This window comes from Lottia gigantea (assembly GCF_000327385.1).
Source record: "Lottia gigantea unplaced genomic scaffold LOTGIsca_140, whole genome shotgun sequence".
Lineage (NCBI taxonomy): Eukaryota > Metazoa > Mollusca > Gastropoda > Lottiidae > Lottia > Lottia gigantea.
The window spans coordinates 377,106-393,423 of NW_008707618.1; the positions used below are offsets into that span (position 1 = coordinate 377,106).

Consider the following 16,318-nt stretch of genomic DNA (forward strand, 5'->3'; position numbering starts at 1 on the left):
ACTACATCAGTAGATTACTCATGTATGTTTTTTTTCATGAGCTTGTCCTTAGAAGAATCTTCACTTTCTAGTATTTTTACGTGTATTGAGGTTTTTATATATATCATTCCAATATTTGATCAGATGTCTGTGGTTCCTGTAAGTAAAGACCTTTGTTATAGTGATGTAATAAAATGCTTTGTTTAAGTGGAAGATGTCTGACTGAAAATTGGAATTCAAATCAAAGTTATCTGTGTCCCCCGATACACATGAAACATTTATTAAGCATTTTTTTGGAACAATTATAATTCTAATTGTTCTATCCTATCAGGCTCTATTCACATGAAAAAGGTTGCAGGGAAATGCTAGGAGAAACTCATGAAATAGAAATAGTAAGGATTTATGTGGAAGGGGATATTAGAATTGATCAAGGATCATAAAGGGCAAATAGAAAGAAAGAGGTTGAAAACATTGCTGTCAAAGATCTCATCCAGTAATATCTTGATGGACTGACGGACAAAATTCACGAACTGATTTTGTCAAATATATTTGTGAAAAATCACTGCAAGACATATCCAATCAAGGATAAAACATGGCCGTTTATCAATAATTTCATGTCTGCTAAAGTGATTCAAATTCTTATTCATGAGTGTCATAGTTGCCTGAAGCTTGGAAACTTCATTTTGTTGACATTTAATGGAGCTCATTGTAACCTTTGAAGACAATAGACGACTCAGACAGACGACAATGCTCTAGACAAGTGAGTAGATCCAGGGAATGTCATAATTAAAGGTAATTGGTCGTCTAGATATCTTACCTGACTTTTAGCCATACGTGTCATTTTTGTATTATGTAGTATCCAGTTTGTCTACAAGTAAACATGAATTAATAGGGGAAGTGGCAGAAGAAGCATGCTGAATACACCACATTATCATTGCTCTTGATTACTTCCTCAGTTGGTATTGATGGCAAATCTCAAATTTTCTATGCATTATTAAAAAAAAACAGAGAAATATTTAGGCTCTGTTCATCTTGATCCTTTATGGCATTTTTCCCAGTTTTGCAAACAATTTGTAGGGTAAAAGTCTGTGCACAATACTTACAAATATACAGTATTTGAAAGCAGGATAAGAACCAATGCAGTTTTATGTTTTTCTGACCAAAACAAGCAATGCCAATAAGAATGCAATGAGAGCCATTTTGCCAGAAAAATGGCAATAGCCTACCCCTTTTTGATTTTCAACAGTTGAAGAATTTTTAAGGTGTACAGCTAGTAGCCTTACTTGAGAACTGTAGGCCAATCAGTCACTGTAAGAGGAGCTCATCCTGACCTATTGGACAATAGCCCACTTAAACATAACATATTTCACCCAGACAGACAGTGGTAAGAAAATAGATTTTTTTTTGTTATGATCTAATTTCTTAAAGATAACACATTCATGAAGTGAAGTACTTACACAAACTGATAAATCAGACAAAATGGTTGTTCTGTAGCATAGTTGGTTAGAGGGTTGGTTCTTTTCATTACATCATTTGCTTGGTTACATCAAACAAAGAAGAGGTTAAATATTGATCTGTGTGGGAAATATGATGACCTTGTATAAGTCATCTTCAATTAATTCCAAGCTATATAGGTTATGGATAATCTGGTAAAGATCAATGCTAAGAATTCTGGCCAAGTACCATTCTTGTGAACCTAAGTTGTTATCATTGCACAGTATAGTTGTTTCTTTCTTTTTAAACTAGCAGATAGCAATATTATAGATCTTATTCATGTATCAGCCATAGTGAATCCAGATAGAGGCAGATCTCACAAACATAAAAAAGGTAACGCTGTGTCGCTGCCAAAAAAATAAAATTGCCACCCGACATCTTTAACACCTCCTTCTCCATTGTCATTAGATCAAACCATATCAAATTTTACATCATTAAAATCAGAATTTATAAAGCTATTTAATGATACCTTCCAATGAAATTGACACTCACACATTTCTGAAAAAGGCCAGCTTGATGCCAATTTTCTTTCTTTTGATCAGATGTTTAGTGACGTCAAATGACTTCGCCCTCTTTTCAATAGATGATGTAATTTGTGTTGTGAGACTCGCAAGTCAAGTTTTTCCAAGCACAAAATACTTTAGAACCTTGTTATCCTTGTAAAATAAGGATATTTCCAATTTTGCTAGTTTGCTCTGTTTTAATAGTTTGTAAAACTATCTACCATTTTTCTAGACAAAACACATTTCTGATATTGATAAAAATTTTAATATTGAAAGATGAGACTTTTTTTCTTCTTTCAGAGAAGATTTCCTCAATAATATTCTAATAAAGCTAAAATGATTACATAAAGAAGTCACAAATGTTAAATGACTTTTGTCTACTATTGACTTTTTGCATTTTATTTTTTTATATTTGGTCTACAGCTGGAGTGTAGTCAGCTTGTAGAAACACCAGACATCACCTAACTCTTGATGATATTCTAAAGGGTGTTCCACTGTTGTACTATTGTCTGTTTATAGAAACACCAGACATCACCTAACCTTTTGGTTATATTCTGAAGGGTGTTCCACTGTTGTTCTATTGTCTGTTTATAGAAACACCAGACATCACCAAACTCTTGATGATATTCGTAAGGGTGTTCCACTGTTGTTCTATTGTCTGTTTATAGAAACACCAGACATCACCAAACTCTTGATTATATTCCGAAGAGTGTTCCACTGTTGTTCTATTGTCTGTTTATAGAAACACCAGACATCACCAAACTCTTGATTATATTCAGAAGAGTGTTCCACTGTTGTTCTATTGTCTGTTTATAGAAACACCAGACATCACCAAACTCTTGATTATATTCCGAAGAGTGTTCCACTGTTGTTCTATTGTCTGTTTATAGAAACACCAGACATCACCAAACTCTTGATTATATTCAGAAGAGTGTTCCACTGTTGTTCTATTGTCTGTTTATAGAAACACCAGACATCACCAAACTCTTGATTATATTCCGAAGAGTGTTCCACTGTTGTTCTATTGTCTGTTTATAGAAACACCAGACATCACCAAACTCTTGATTATATTCAGAAGAGTCTTCCACTGTTGTTCTATTGTCTGTTTATAGAAACACCAGACATCACCAAACTCTTGATTATATTCCGAAGAGTGTTCCACTGTTGTTCTATTGTCTGTTTATAGAAACACCAGACATCACCAAACTCTTGATTATATTCCGAAGAGTGTTCCACTGTTGTTCTATTGTCTGTTTATAGAAACACCAGACATCACCAAACTCTTGATTATATTCCGAAGAGTGTTCCACTGTTGTTCTATTGTCTGTTATAAGAAACACTAGTCATCATCTGACTCTGGGATATTCTTGTGGATGGTTCACTGTTTTACTATTGTCTGTAAATAGAAATACAAGACTTCACTTAACACTCAGTTAAATTTCACAGGGTTGACAATCCTTTGCTTAGTTAAGTGGCATGTGATACAGAACAACAGTGCATCACCTGTAGACCAACCCACAGTTAAGTGGTAGTTCAATAGTGAACAACCCTCTGGCTCAGTGGAAGGTGATGCCTGATGTTTCTAAAAGTGAGATATTTATATGCTATCATACAACTGTACTAATGCCTACTAGAACCAATAGAACCCATACTTGACAGCAATCTGCAGAGAAATATGAGAGATATTTCATACCACAAAGGGGAGCTCCTACTTCAGAACAACGCTCTGGTCAACACATCTTATGTTGATCTGACGACAGCAGCAGAATGTGGATTCAGATTACTATCCCATCCTCTATACTCTCCAGCTTAAGAGGCAGATTGTGAGCCTAAAACAGTTTTGAAGGTTCATGGTTAGATCAGAAAGATCATGTTTGGCTAGAAACTTTATGATTTATGTTTTCCAGGAGGACGACAGCCCCAATGTTCCAGTCATCACCTTGCCTTCGATATCTGAAGATGCTGAAGAAGAAGAGGAACATGATAAAACATCTCCCTTGTCCAAAAATGGTGATGATGAGGGTAATGACAATGACCCAGTTGGTACTCCCCTTCTTTCCAGGATTCGATCTAAATCCTTGAAACTATCCAATGGTGATTTAATGTCGAGGTAAGACAAATTTTCAAATACATAGCTTGTCCAAAGTCTACAGATACTGTCCAAAGTAATACAAAGATGATAAACCATAATCCAGGAGTGATTTTAGTCACAAATCTTCACATGCAGCATGTTCTGAAAGTAGGTCAAAGCATGTGCATTTCATGTGCATTGAACTGATTACTAGTCTAGATATAGGGAGACCTTAGGTATATTTAGGCACAAGCTAGGTCTATAAATTTAACATAGAGTCTTTCATAGGTGACCATAGTTTGATTGCAACATTCGGACAAAGATATTTATGCACATCAAGGATAAATTTAAAACACAAATAATATACATACCAAACCTACATTTCAACCCACAATTTGCATGTGACAATGACTGACATAAAGTTTAAAAAAAGTTTGTGTTTATGTTTTGAAATGATGAAATATGTATAAATATCTATGTCCAACAATATCTTTTTAACAAATTAATTTTGTGAATTTTTGATATTTTTTTATATTGTTATAAGTTACAAGTCTTCTTTATTTTGAAAAAAAAAAAAAACGGTACAATTTTTGGCGTCTTCTTTGAATTTTATTTTTTATTATATGAAAGAAATTTCTAGAAAGTTAAATGAGGTATTTATTACAAGGTGTTTTACATCTTACTCTACTGTACTTTACTGGACTTATGAAATAAAATAGAGTTTTTCATCCTTCTGTTCTGTAGTATATTTAACTAAAAAAATATGTCTTGAATAAAACAAAATGAAATATCTTGAATCCTATTTTTTGTAACTTTTGGAGGTAAAATCACTGAGCTATAAATAGTAAGTAAAGTGGTAGATATTAAAAATCCTCAACTTTGACACTCTCAGTAATTTGTCATATATTGGTCCCAGTGCCTGTCAGATTATATAGAGAACTCTGTACAAAATAAAATGAAGTTGTACACCCTATAGGGTTAAGTGATATTGGTTCATAATGATACAATGAAATGAAATGAAATCAATCTTTGATACAATGAAAAAATATATGTATCATATTTGGGTATTTTTTAATGAGACAATATTACTAACAATATAAATTCTGATACTAGTGTTTATTATGATACCAGTGTATTTCCCAGCCCTGACACCCTATATCTGTGTATAAAGAAGACTTGTATCTGGTATTGTATATCTTTAATGTATATTGTTCTGTCTGACCATTGTTTTTGTTGTGGTTGCACAGTTTAACCGGTAGTCTGAAACAGTCCAAATTAGCAAAATGGTTCCTGCCAGAAACGGCTACATCCAAGAGGTATCAAAGTCCATGCTTGATCTCAAGTTTTATTTTTGTACACACACATCAAATATGGGCATATATTGTCGTTGCCACTAATTTGTCAGTCTTTTCAATCTGTTCATGAATTTTAAGCTGTAGCTAATCATGACTTTAGACTTCTTCACAATGTCTAGCTAGTACGAACTTTGTCTAATACCTTGACTTCATTTAGAATTTTTGTCAATGCAGTGCTTTGATTGGATTGTACGCTTACTAGCAAATACTGTTGTACTTTTATTATCAAATCAACTTTCATCACTTTACAATCCTCTCATGTGTCATTCTGGGGCTTTATATATTAATTCTTTATTTAATATGGATTGAAATTCTAAAAAGACTGCTGTGTGGGTGTATATTATTTTGTATCTTCACTTCTACCACTGTTCACTTGGAATGTGCACTTAGACACCTTTACTTTAACTTGTGATTGGGGTCAGAGTTTTGGAGAACATGACAAGGAAATATGTATTTCGCACTCATTGTGAGAGGTTCCATATATCCTGTATACAATTTTTGTAAGGACATCAAGCTAGAATTAATTCTTGTAAGACAAGCAGCCAGCCTATCAGCAACATAATTATAATATATGTACCAGAGCAGGCTGTTAAGTAACCATTACAAAGTGACGTCACATGCCATACACTAAAAGTTATATTACTTGAAGTTCAAAGTATATTATCTATAATTTCATTTAAACTCAGTGTTTAACCAATGAAAATTTGTTTCTGTGACTAGATTCAAAGTTGACTTGTGGTGCTTGAGGTTTCAAAATAATGAGAGGCCATGCAAACCTGCCACTACTTATTTCCTTGTTCGGTTCCCCAGAACTCTAATTCCCAGAAAATTTGCTAATGTTTGATTTATGATAGTATAGCCTGGGCATTTGTATTCATACTAACAGATTTCTACAACCACCAGAGTATTGGACAATTCATAAGATCTACTAACAAATTTCTTTTACAAAACCACAAGATTATTGGGCAAATTTATTAATATTCAAACCTCAAGATTATTGGGCAATTCATAAAATCTACTAAAAAATTTATCATTACCCAAACCTCAAGATTATTGGGCAATTCATATGATGTACTAACAAATTTATTAATATTCAAACCTCAAGATTATTGGGCAATTCATATGATGTACTAACAAATTTATTAATACCCAAACCTCAAGATTATTGGGCAATTCATATGATGTACTAAAAAATTATTATTAAAAATCCACAAGATTATTGGGCAATTCATAAGATCTACTAACAAATTTATCATTACCCAAACCTCAAGATTATTGGGCAATTCATATGATGTACTAACAAATCATTATTAAAAATCCACAAGATTATTGGGCAATTCATAAGATCTACTAACAAATTTATCATTACCCAAACCTCAAGATTATTGGGCAATTCATATGATGTACTAACAAATTTATTAATACCCAAACCTCAAGTTTATGAGGCAATTTATAACATCTACTTACAAATCATTATTAAAAATCCACAAGATTATTGGGCAATTCATAAGATCTATGAACAAATTTATTAATACCCAAACCACAAGAATATTGGGCAATTCATAAGATCTACTAACAAATGTATTAATACCCAAACCACAAGATTATTGGGCAATTCATATGATGTACTAACAAATTATTATTAAAAATCCACAAGATTATTGGGCAATTCATAAGATCTACTAACAAATTTATCATTACCCCAACCTCAAGATTATTGGGCAATTCATATGATGTACTAACAAATTTATTAATACCCAAACCTCAAGTTTATGAGGCAATTTATAACATCTACTTACAAATCATTATTAAAAATCCACAAGATTATTGGGCAATTCATAAGATCTATGAACAAATTTATTAATACCCAAACCACAAGAATATTGGGCAATTCATAAGATCTACTAACAAATTTATTAATACCCAAACCACAAGATTATTGGGCAATTCATAAGATCTACTAACAAATTTATTAAGACCCAAACCTCAAGATTATTGGGCAATTCATAAGATCTACTAACAAATTTATTAATACCCAAACCACAAGAATATTGGGCAATTCATAAGATCTACTAACAAATTTATTAATACCCAAACCACAAGATTATTGGGCAATTCATAAGATCTACGAACAAATTTATTAATACCCATACCTCAAGATTATTGGGCAATTTATAAGATCTAACAAATTTATTAATACCCAAACCTCAAGATTATTGGGCATTTCATAAGATCTATTAACAAATTTATTAATACCCAAACCTCAAGATTATTGGGCAATTCATAAGATCTACTAACAAATTTATTAATACCCAAACCTCAAGATTTTTGGGCAATTCATAAGATCTATTAACAAATTTATTAATAACCAAACCTCAAGATTATTGGGCAATTCATAAGATCTACGAACAAATTTATTAATACCCAAACCACTTCAAATTTATTTTGTTGTTACAACCACTCTTACCAAACCACAGGATTATTGAGCAATTCATAAGATTTACCAAAGGGTTCAGGTGTTAAAATTTAAAAAAATTTAATCTAAGAATTCATTGTGGTTTAGAGGCTAGTTATGGCCTAAAAGGAAGTTTTCTAAATTTTACCTGTTCTCGTAGTTAAGAGGCTATTTTTAACTTGGGGGTTTTCATAGGGAATTTTTTAGGATAATGACACGCATAAAATTTTAGGACAATTACGATTAAGTCAGGCTATATTCTACGGCAGGGAAAACCTTAGAGAAAATCATGAAATAGAAAGGATTTATAGGGGTAGGGGGATAATGCAATCAATCAATGATCCTGAAAGGGGTAAAAGGAAGAACCCTTTGTCTGTTTGTTATGTCTAAAAAGGTGTTTCAAATTGACATTTTTTCATGGGTTTAGGGGCTAGATATGTACAAAAATGTTTTTGAAATCATCTCAGAGATTTAGAGTCTATTTCTAATAAGAGTTTTGAAATTCACATCTTGTTCTGGACGGGGTTTAGACGTCCAACAAATGTTTTCAGAAATATACAACTTGTTCTGAAAGGGGATACTTACGTCCAAAAAGGAAATTTGTGTTATCTTATGGGTTTAGCGTCCAAAGAGTTCAAATTCTTGTTGGCTTGTAATATGTCCTCAAGGCTTCAAAATTATTGTTCTGGTAGTCATGCAACGGTGGCTTCAGATACTGAAAATATCAATTAAAGGGAGATAACTGATTTCCAGGTTTGAATATCTGACCAGAAGTATGTTTGGTGGTGACAGGTAGGCTCTGCTCCTAGCTTTGTATGCCTCTCTTAGCTCTCTGTGTAGAGATAGCTTCTCTCTATAGCGCCTTATTGATATGCTTGTGTGTGCACTCTAAATGCTCAGACAACTTTTTTCAGCTCTATATGTCTCTGTACAGAGGATTTACAAGCCTCTTTGCACATAATGTATTCACAATTAGCTCCTTATGTCTCTGCATATTGCTGAGACTGATTGTTAATTCTGTATACCTCTGTAATGTACCGATTTCAAGTTCTATATACCCTTGTCAGTTCTCTAGAAAGAAATAGCTTTACTCCTTAGCTCCATATGCCTATATTAGCTCTGTATCTAGGTTTTTTCTTCTTTAGCTCCAATTGCCTCTGTTAGCTCTTTGTAAAGAAATAGCTTTGCTTGTTAGTTCCATATGTCTATATTAGCTCTCTGTAAAGAGGCATCATTTGTCCTTAGCTCAATATACCTCTGTAAATTCTCACTGCACAGAGACAGCTTTTTGTGGGTATGTTGCTCATGATTTGCATTTGCAAGTGTCTGTATGACATATATGTACAGATACACCCCTGTTCCTTTGATATGTTAGCTAAAAGAATTGATCATGATATGTATGCCTCTGTACAGAGTTGACACAATTCTTTATCTGCCTGTTTATATATAACATTGTCCATGCTCTTCCCTCTGTTAAAATACTGTCTATGCAGAGATTATACTGCTAAACTACTTAGATTTTTAGCTTTGGTACATAGATTGCTCTGCTCCTTTTCTTCTTAGTATTTGTATACCTTTGTGTTGTAGCTCTGCAACCAATGTAAATTTTTAAGCTATTCTGCCTTGTGTAAATGTTTGAATGATGACAACATAGCTTAGTAGCTTTGTTTTATTTATGCAGAAATTCTGTACCTCTGTGCTTTGTATTTCCCTTTGCAGGCGTAGCTTACACGTCCCTAGAACTTAAGTCTAGTTAGTTGCTGATGAAGAAAACCCTTCCAAATACAGAGGCAATGACATGTAGATTAGTTTCATATTATGACCAAAAATATTATATGAAAAGCAAATTTTTGTGATCCATTATAAGCAATCTTTGCGATAGTGACATTATAAAAGGTTTAGTTTTTGGACATTGTAAGAACTACAGGTGTATGACTGAAAATAAGAAAGATGCAAATCATTGCTATCAGTGTCCCTGATGTACATGCAAACGTTTAGAAATCCCCCTTACAATTATGATTGGGTCAAAGCTGAATTGATAAAGGATGATCAGAATAGTAGAAAAGGAACTAATAAGTGTCTGAATATGCATAAAAAAAAAAAACTTGTTTGAAGTCTCCTGAATAATATATACATCTTTGCATTTCAGTTTAGTATTTCAATATCAATATGAGTATATCAATATGTGCATCTGATATGTATTCAAATCATTTTCTTGCACTATGTTAGCATGTATGTTTATATAAAGGTGCATTTATAGCACCTACTATATTATTTATATGCACATAGAGTATACATATTATAAATATCATACTATTTCAATTTTTAAATTATTTATATTGTTGTGTGTTAAACTAGGTAAAGTATTATTGTTTCGTGATATTGAATATTATTTATCGTAAGTTAATTGTTGTTAGAAATTCCTATTCAGCATTTATTGCTCAAAATTCAGATCACAATGTTTGTTGTTCAGAATTCAGATCACAATATTTGTTGTTCAGAATTCAGATCACAATATTTTTTGTTCAGAATTCAGATCATAATATTTGTTGTTCAGAATTCAGATCACAATATTTGTTCAAATGTTCAAAATTTAGATCACAATATTTGTTGTTCAGAATTCAGATCACAATATTTGTTGTTCAGAATTCAGATCAAAATAATTGTTCAAATGTTCAAAATTCCGATAGCAATGTTTGTTCAGTGTTCAAAGTTCAGATCACAATATTTGTTCAAATGTTCAAAATTCAGATCACAATATTTGTTGTTGAAATTGAAAATCCAGATCACAATAGATGTTGTTTGAAGCAGTTTGTCATATTAAGATCATTTCTTTACATTTCCAGAACTGAAAATTCCACTGCTCAGCAAGAAAGTGCAGCTCCAAAGAAATTCACCCCAAACCCAAACGCCATGCGGCGTGCCAATTCAATGGGGTCACGACTTCACAATAGATACAACAGAAGTCATAAACTTCGACCATGTAGAACACTTCCCAGTTTAAATCAAGGTAGGGTCATTTCAGTTAATTTCAGACATCATCTGAAGGTCATGCATTTCTTTCAGTGAATTCCAGATATTATTCCCAGCCCATATATTTCTTTCTTTCAGTTAACATCAGATCATCCCATCATCCAAACGTCATGTATGTTTTCTGGTTTTTTCAGACATCATCAATAGGTCATGGATTTCCAGTTCATTTCATGTCCCAAAAAATTATTACCTTAATACACCACTGTACACTATTTCCAGCCTTGGATTCACTCAAAAGGGTCATAAACAATAAAACCAAAACTCAAACCTTGCACTTCTGTTTTCCATTTCAGCCAATAAACCAACAGATGATTCAAATCAGTTACAGAATTTACAAGTTGAAATGGAAAATACGAGGACTAGCGTGGACAATCTTGAACGCAAAATGGAAACATTAAGTACTGAAGTGCGGCGCGTCAGTACAAATATGGAAAATTTATTAAAAGTTTTAAACAATTCTGGCAGATTGCTTCTGCCTGAGAGACCAACTCCAACCCCTTCACCTGGGGCACAGGCTCGTGCCAGCTTTACTTTTGATCAAATACTCAGTGAAAATCCGAATTTACTTGGTTCAGTGACTAGTGTTAATAGTGACATCAGTGATGACAAATTAGAAGAACAAACGCAGACGACAATTCCAAATATGGTATTATCGCCATGTTGTGCTAACAATTCGTTAAACTTTCCTCGTGGATTAACACAGATGTCTTCAGAGAAACTTCCAGCACACAAACAACCTCCATCTTTGTACAGTCAACAAATTTTATCTCCACAAAATTTAACGTCACGTCTTTCAGTGCCCCAGTTAGATTTAGCGCGACCTCCTCGTGGAAACAAACGCCCAAATAGTTTTCCCCAATCAAAATCAGCGAATGCTTTAGGACAGGAATTTCCAAACTTTCGAGGTGTTCAAACTACTTTACAGGAATGTAGTTCTAATAGTTCTGAACTTCCTGTGGTGTCATCTGCAGCAACAGAGCAGAAAGACAGTGAAAGAGAGGCTTTTAACGACATGAGGCGTAAAAGTTACCCTGGAGATACAAAAGTGAAAATTGACATCCCTGACTCACTAATCGTAACCACGGAATTGTGATATTTTACATTTTATCATTCTTTATTTTTTTTAGCCCTTCTTTCTAAACAATTATTTCCATTAAAATTTGTTATTAATATATATCACTAACATACTTAACATTTGAACTCTTTGATCTAATTAAAATAAGATTACAATTTTGTTTCTTTTTTGTCTGATATTTTCGGTCTGCAGTGATATCTAACAATTTTGTACCACAGTCCTTCTCAACCAATCAAAGAACTCCATAGCAAAAATGAATTGAGGGATAACAAATCTCAAATAGAGCATAATAATGGCATCCACACATCTGATATCCACAATTCATTATTGTTACCAAGAAATGGCTTCTTCATGACACAATTCGAGTGATTAAAAGTAATGTCAACAACACTGTGGTAGAAAGCTTGTTAGATTACAATGAAGAAGAAAAATACCGGGGATGAAAATTTGACTAATATTGTCCTTTGGTAAACCCATTTTGTCTTTTTACTATTTCTGATTCTGATTAAAATGCAGGTCTGAATGATTTGTTTTTGTTTTTTTCCGCTGAAGGTTACTTTTCATCTGTGATCTGACAACATCTTTATTATTCAAATCATTTTCATGAGATTATCACTTTTGTTGGTCAATCGAGTTAAGTGAATTTTTAATGGGAATCAGCCTCAAAACAGCAATGTCAAGCTATTACAATCTTTGTACTATACCTTGACTGCAATAATCACAATCCTTGTATCACTTAATGCATTGATTTGATTTGATTGCACATCTTAAAATACAGTCAATCAGAGCCCTTGACAGAAAGAGTGTAAACATTATGTCTTGCTTATTGTTAACACACATTCTATCAAAAGCTCTGATTAGCTGCATCCATTCAAATCACTGATTTTACAAACTTCAGTGATATGAGTATCGTGGCTATTGTAGTTAAAGTATAAGACAAATTTCGTTATAGCCAGACATTGTGAAGATGGTCTTGTTGACTAAGCATTCATAAAATCGCATAAGCTCCTATTGGCACAAATTTTTTATTTTTTATTTATTTTTTTATTTTTTTAAAGTTTTATCCTTAAATGATCTCAGTTTGTAAATAGGGTAAATATATTTTTGTTTTTGAATTTTATTTTGTTTTGTAGTTTGTTTATTTGTTTATTTGTTTATTTGTACTTGTCAACAAATTATGTTCAAATATTAAAATTAAAATAATTCAAGACTAATTCAGTAGTTCTACAGTTTCTGACTCAGAAAGAATTTATATAATACGGTTTTATAGTCTTTTACATTTTTTGTGTAAATATGTAACTTGAGGTCAGTTTTAGCTATCTATATCACTTGTCAGAATTAAAATCTGACTTCTGGTTTATCAACAATTTTTGTAAAAGGAATTCTAAGTCAAATAAGAGTTGATCCAGGTAAAAGAAACTTTTTAGACATTCAATATTATGTTGTTTCTCGGTTAAGGTGTCATTTTAATTTTTGTTGTATGAATAAAGAATTTTGAAAACTGTATACCAAAATCTACATGAAATATTTCCGAAAAATTTAACCGATTTTCAAGCTGCTAATTCATCAATTAGTACACCCCTTTTATAATTAACCTTTTAATACAAATTCACTTTGATCAATTAGATAAAATGTAAATAGCATATTTTAAATTAATTTGGTTTTTGATAATCAAAATTTTGCATATTTCTCTTTTAAATTTTAGTTGATTTCTTAATGCCTTACCACAATAACATTTTTCTAGATTAAATGTAGCAGGAGTTGGCGTATAAAGCTCTAGGCGAACAAAGGGATAGCGTATAAAGGTACAAGGTACAATAGCATATAAAAGTAAGGGGGAACCAGAGTGTTGCATATAAAGGTTTGGAGTTCCTGGGATAGTGTATAAAGGTTAGGGTTTCGAGGGAATAGTTAATTTAAAAGGTAATTGGGTACTAGTAGACAGTACATAAAGATTAGGGAAAGCGTATAAATGTAAGGGATTCAATGAGATAGCGTATAAAGATTAGATGGTACTAGGGGATAGTATATAAAGATTAGATGGTACTAGAGGATGATGTATAAAGATAAGATGGTACTAGGGGATAGTATATAAAGATTAGATGGTACTAGGGGATGATGTATAAAGATAAGATGGTACTAGGGGATAGTATATAAAGATTAGATGGTACTAGGGGATGATGTATAAAGATTAGATGGTACTAGGGGATGATGTATAAAGATTAGATGGCACTAAGGGATAGCGTATAAAGGTTAGAAGGGACCAGTAAACAGTATATAAAGGTTATAGGTTATAGGGTATATAGGGGTATCAGGAGATCGCATATAAAGGTAAAGGTGTACTCGGTGATAACGTATAAAGGTTAGAGGATCAAAAAGTTAGGAGCCAAAAGTTTAAGGTCACAATCTAAAGCATATGTGATTATGATAATTACTCACCGATATATGATATTCGCTTTTCTTAATAAAAATGCATCAGTTTACCCAAAATTTTCATATTTGGAACTGTCAAAAGTTACATAAAGTTTGACTTGTATACCCTAGTATAATACAAAGTCGAATATGTGACTTAACAAGATTGGACTGTATCATTATTTATTATTGCAGAATGAAGGGTTAAATTTGTTGTCAGACTAACATCTGCTGTATCAAGGGCGATGTATTTCGTCTGATTCGTGAACCTTTGATAAATCAAGATGGTATTTGTTTATTATTGAAGATCAAAAAGCCCAGTACCAAGGACTTTATCATTATCTGTTAAATTATTATGTTAAGTTTTATATATATATATATATATGAATACAAATTTCATTCAAAAAAAAAAATTAAAAAATCATTAATCAATTTTATTATCATTGTATTTTGCCTATATTTATGGAGTTTAACTTGAAATGAACATGATGATTCATTGTTAACTGTTCAAAGAGATGTTGCATTGACAAACCCCACTGTCCCTCATCTCAGATTTCCTCCCCACTGTCCCACATCAGATTTCCTCCCCACTGTCCCACATCTCAGATTCCCACCCCCACTGTCTCACAACTCAGATTTCCTCCTCACTGTCCCACATCTCAGATTTCCTCCCTACTGTCCCACATCTCAGATTTCCTCCCCACTGTCCCACATCTCAGATTTCCTCCCCACTGTCCCACATCTCAGATTCCCACCCCACTGTCTCACATCTGAGATTTAACCAGCTTAACCAGTTGATAGATATAGCTATCCGTGTCAGTTGTCAGAAACAAATCTCAATTATGCTTCCACAATTACTACCTGAGAGAACAATCATAACTTCCTGGACTGTTGTCAAGTCAGATCGGAAAAGGGACACGAGTATTCGGTATAGGGTTTATAGTTGTAAAGCATACATTATGTCGTTATGTGGGGAAAAAAGACATTCCAGTACCCTTAATTAACTATTTTGCTCATATAATATAGAAATCGATGCCCCAGATGGGTCCATTTTCTTTTAAAATAAATCAAGACTAGAGCAGCTGGTCATGTTACGTTCGTCTCAACTAAACTCAATCCCGACATGAATACTTGAGTCTAAGTGGGATATCGCAATCGGATTGAAAAAAAGTTTTGCCACCATCAAATAACTCATTTTTATACGCCCACATGAATATGTGGTCGTATATTGTCGTCGCCCCTGTCCGTCGGTCCGTCCGTCAACATTTCTTGTGAGCACTATAGAGACTACAGTTTTCATCTGATTTTGATAAAACTTGGTGTGATGCTTTAGATTGATAAGATCTCGGTCAAGTTCGAATTTGACATATTTTCAATGAACGGTTTTTGAGATATTGCCCTTGACTTTGTTAAAACGCTTCGAAATTTGTTAAAAATAGTTCGTGAGCAGGATTGACGCTACAGTTTTCAACCGATTCTGATGAAACTTGGTGTGATCATTGGAATTGATAAGATCTCGGACAAGTCCTAACTTGACGCATTTTTGATGAACGGTTTTTGAGTTATTGCCCTTAACTTTGTTAAAACGTGTTGAAATTTGTTAAAAATAGTTTGTGAGCAGGATTGACGCTACAGTTTTCAACCGATTCTGATGAAACTTGGTGTGATCATTGGAATTGATAAGATCTTGGACAAGTTCTAATTTGACGCATTTTTGATGAACGGTTTTTGAGTTATTGCCCTTGACTTTGTAAAACGCGTCAAAATTTGTAAAAAATAGTTCGTGAGCAGGATTGAAGGTACAGTTTTCAACCGATTCTGATGAAACTTGGTGTGATCATTGGAATTGATAAGATCTCGGCTTGACGCATTTTCGATGAACGGTTTTTGAGTTATTGCCCTTGACTTTGTAAAAACAAGTCAAAATTTGTTCGTGAACAC

The 16,318-nt window shown here is 33.1% G+C and overlaps 1 protein-coding gene across 1 annotated transcript; it reads left to right on the forward strand.

Annotated features, from left to right (window-relative positions):
* Positions 1 to 123: 123 nt before the first annotated feature.
* On the forward strand, positions 124 to 11,983 carry LOTGIDRAFT_172712 (hypothetical protein; the record flags this gene model as incomplete). The annotated part of the gene is made up of 5 exons (XM_009049884.1): positions 124 to 138; positions 3,884 to 4,086; positions 8,611 to 8,649; positions 10,704 to 10,867; positions 11,184 to 11,983. The coding sequence occupies 5 exons, from the start codon at positions 124 to 126 to the stop codon at positions 11,981 to 11,983; spliced, it is 1,221 nt and encodes a 406-aa protein (XP_009048132.1).
* Between the last annotated feature and the right edge of the window lie 4,335 nt (positions 11,984 to 16,318).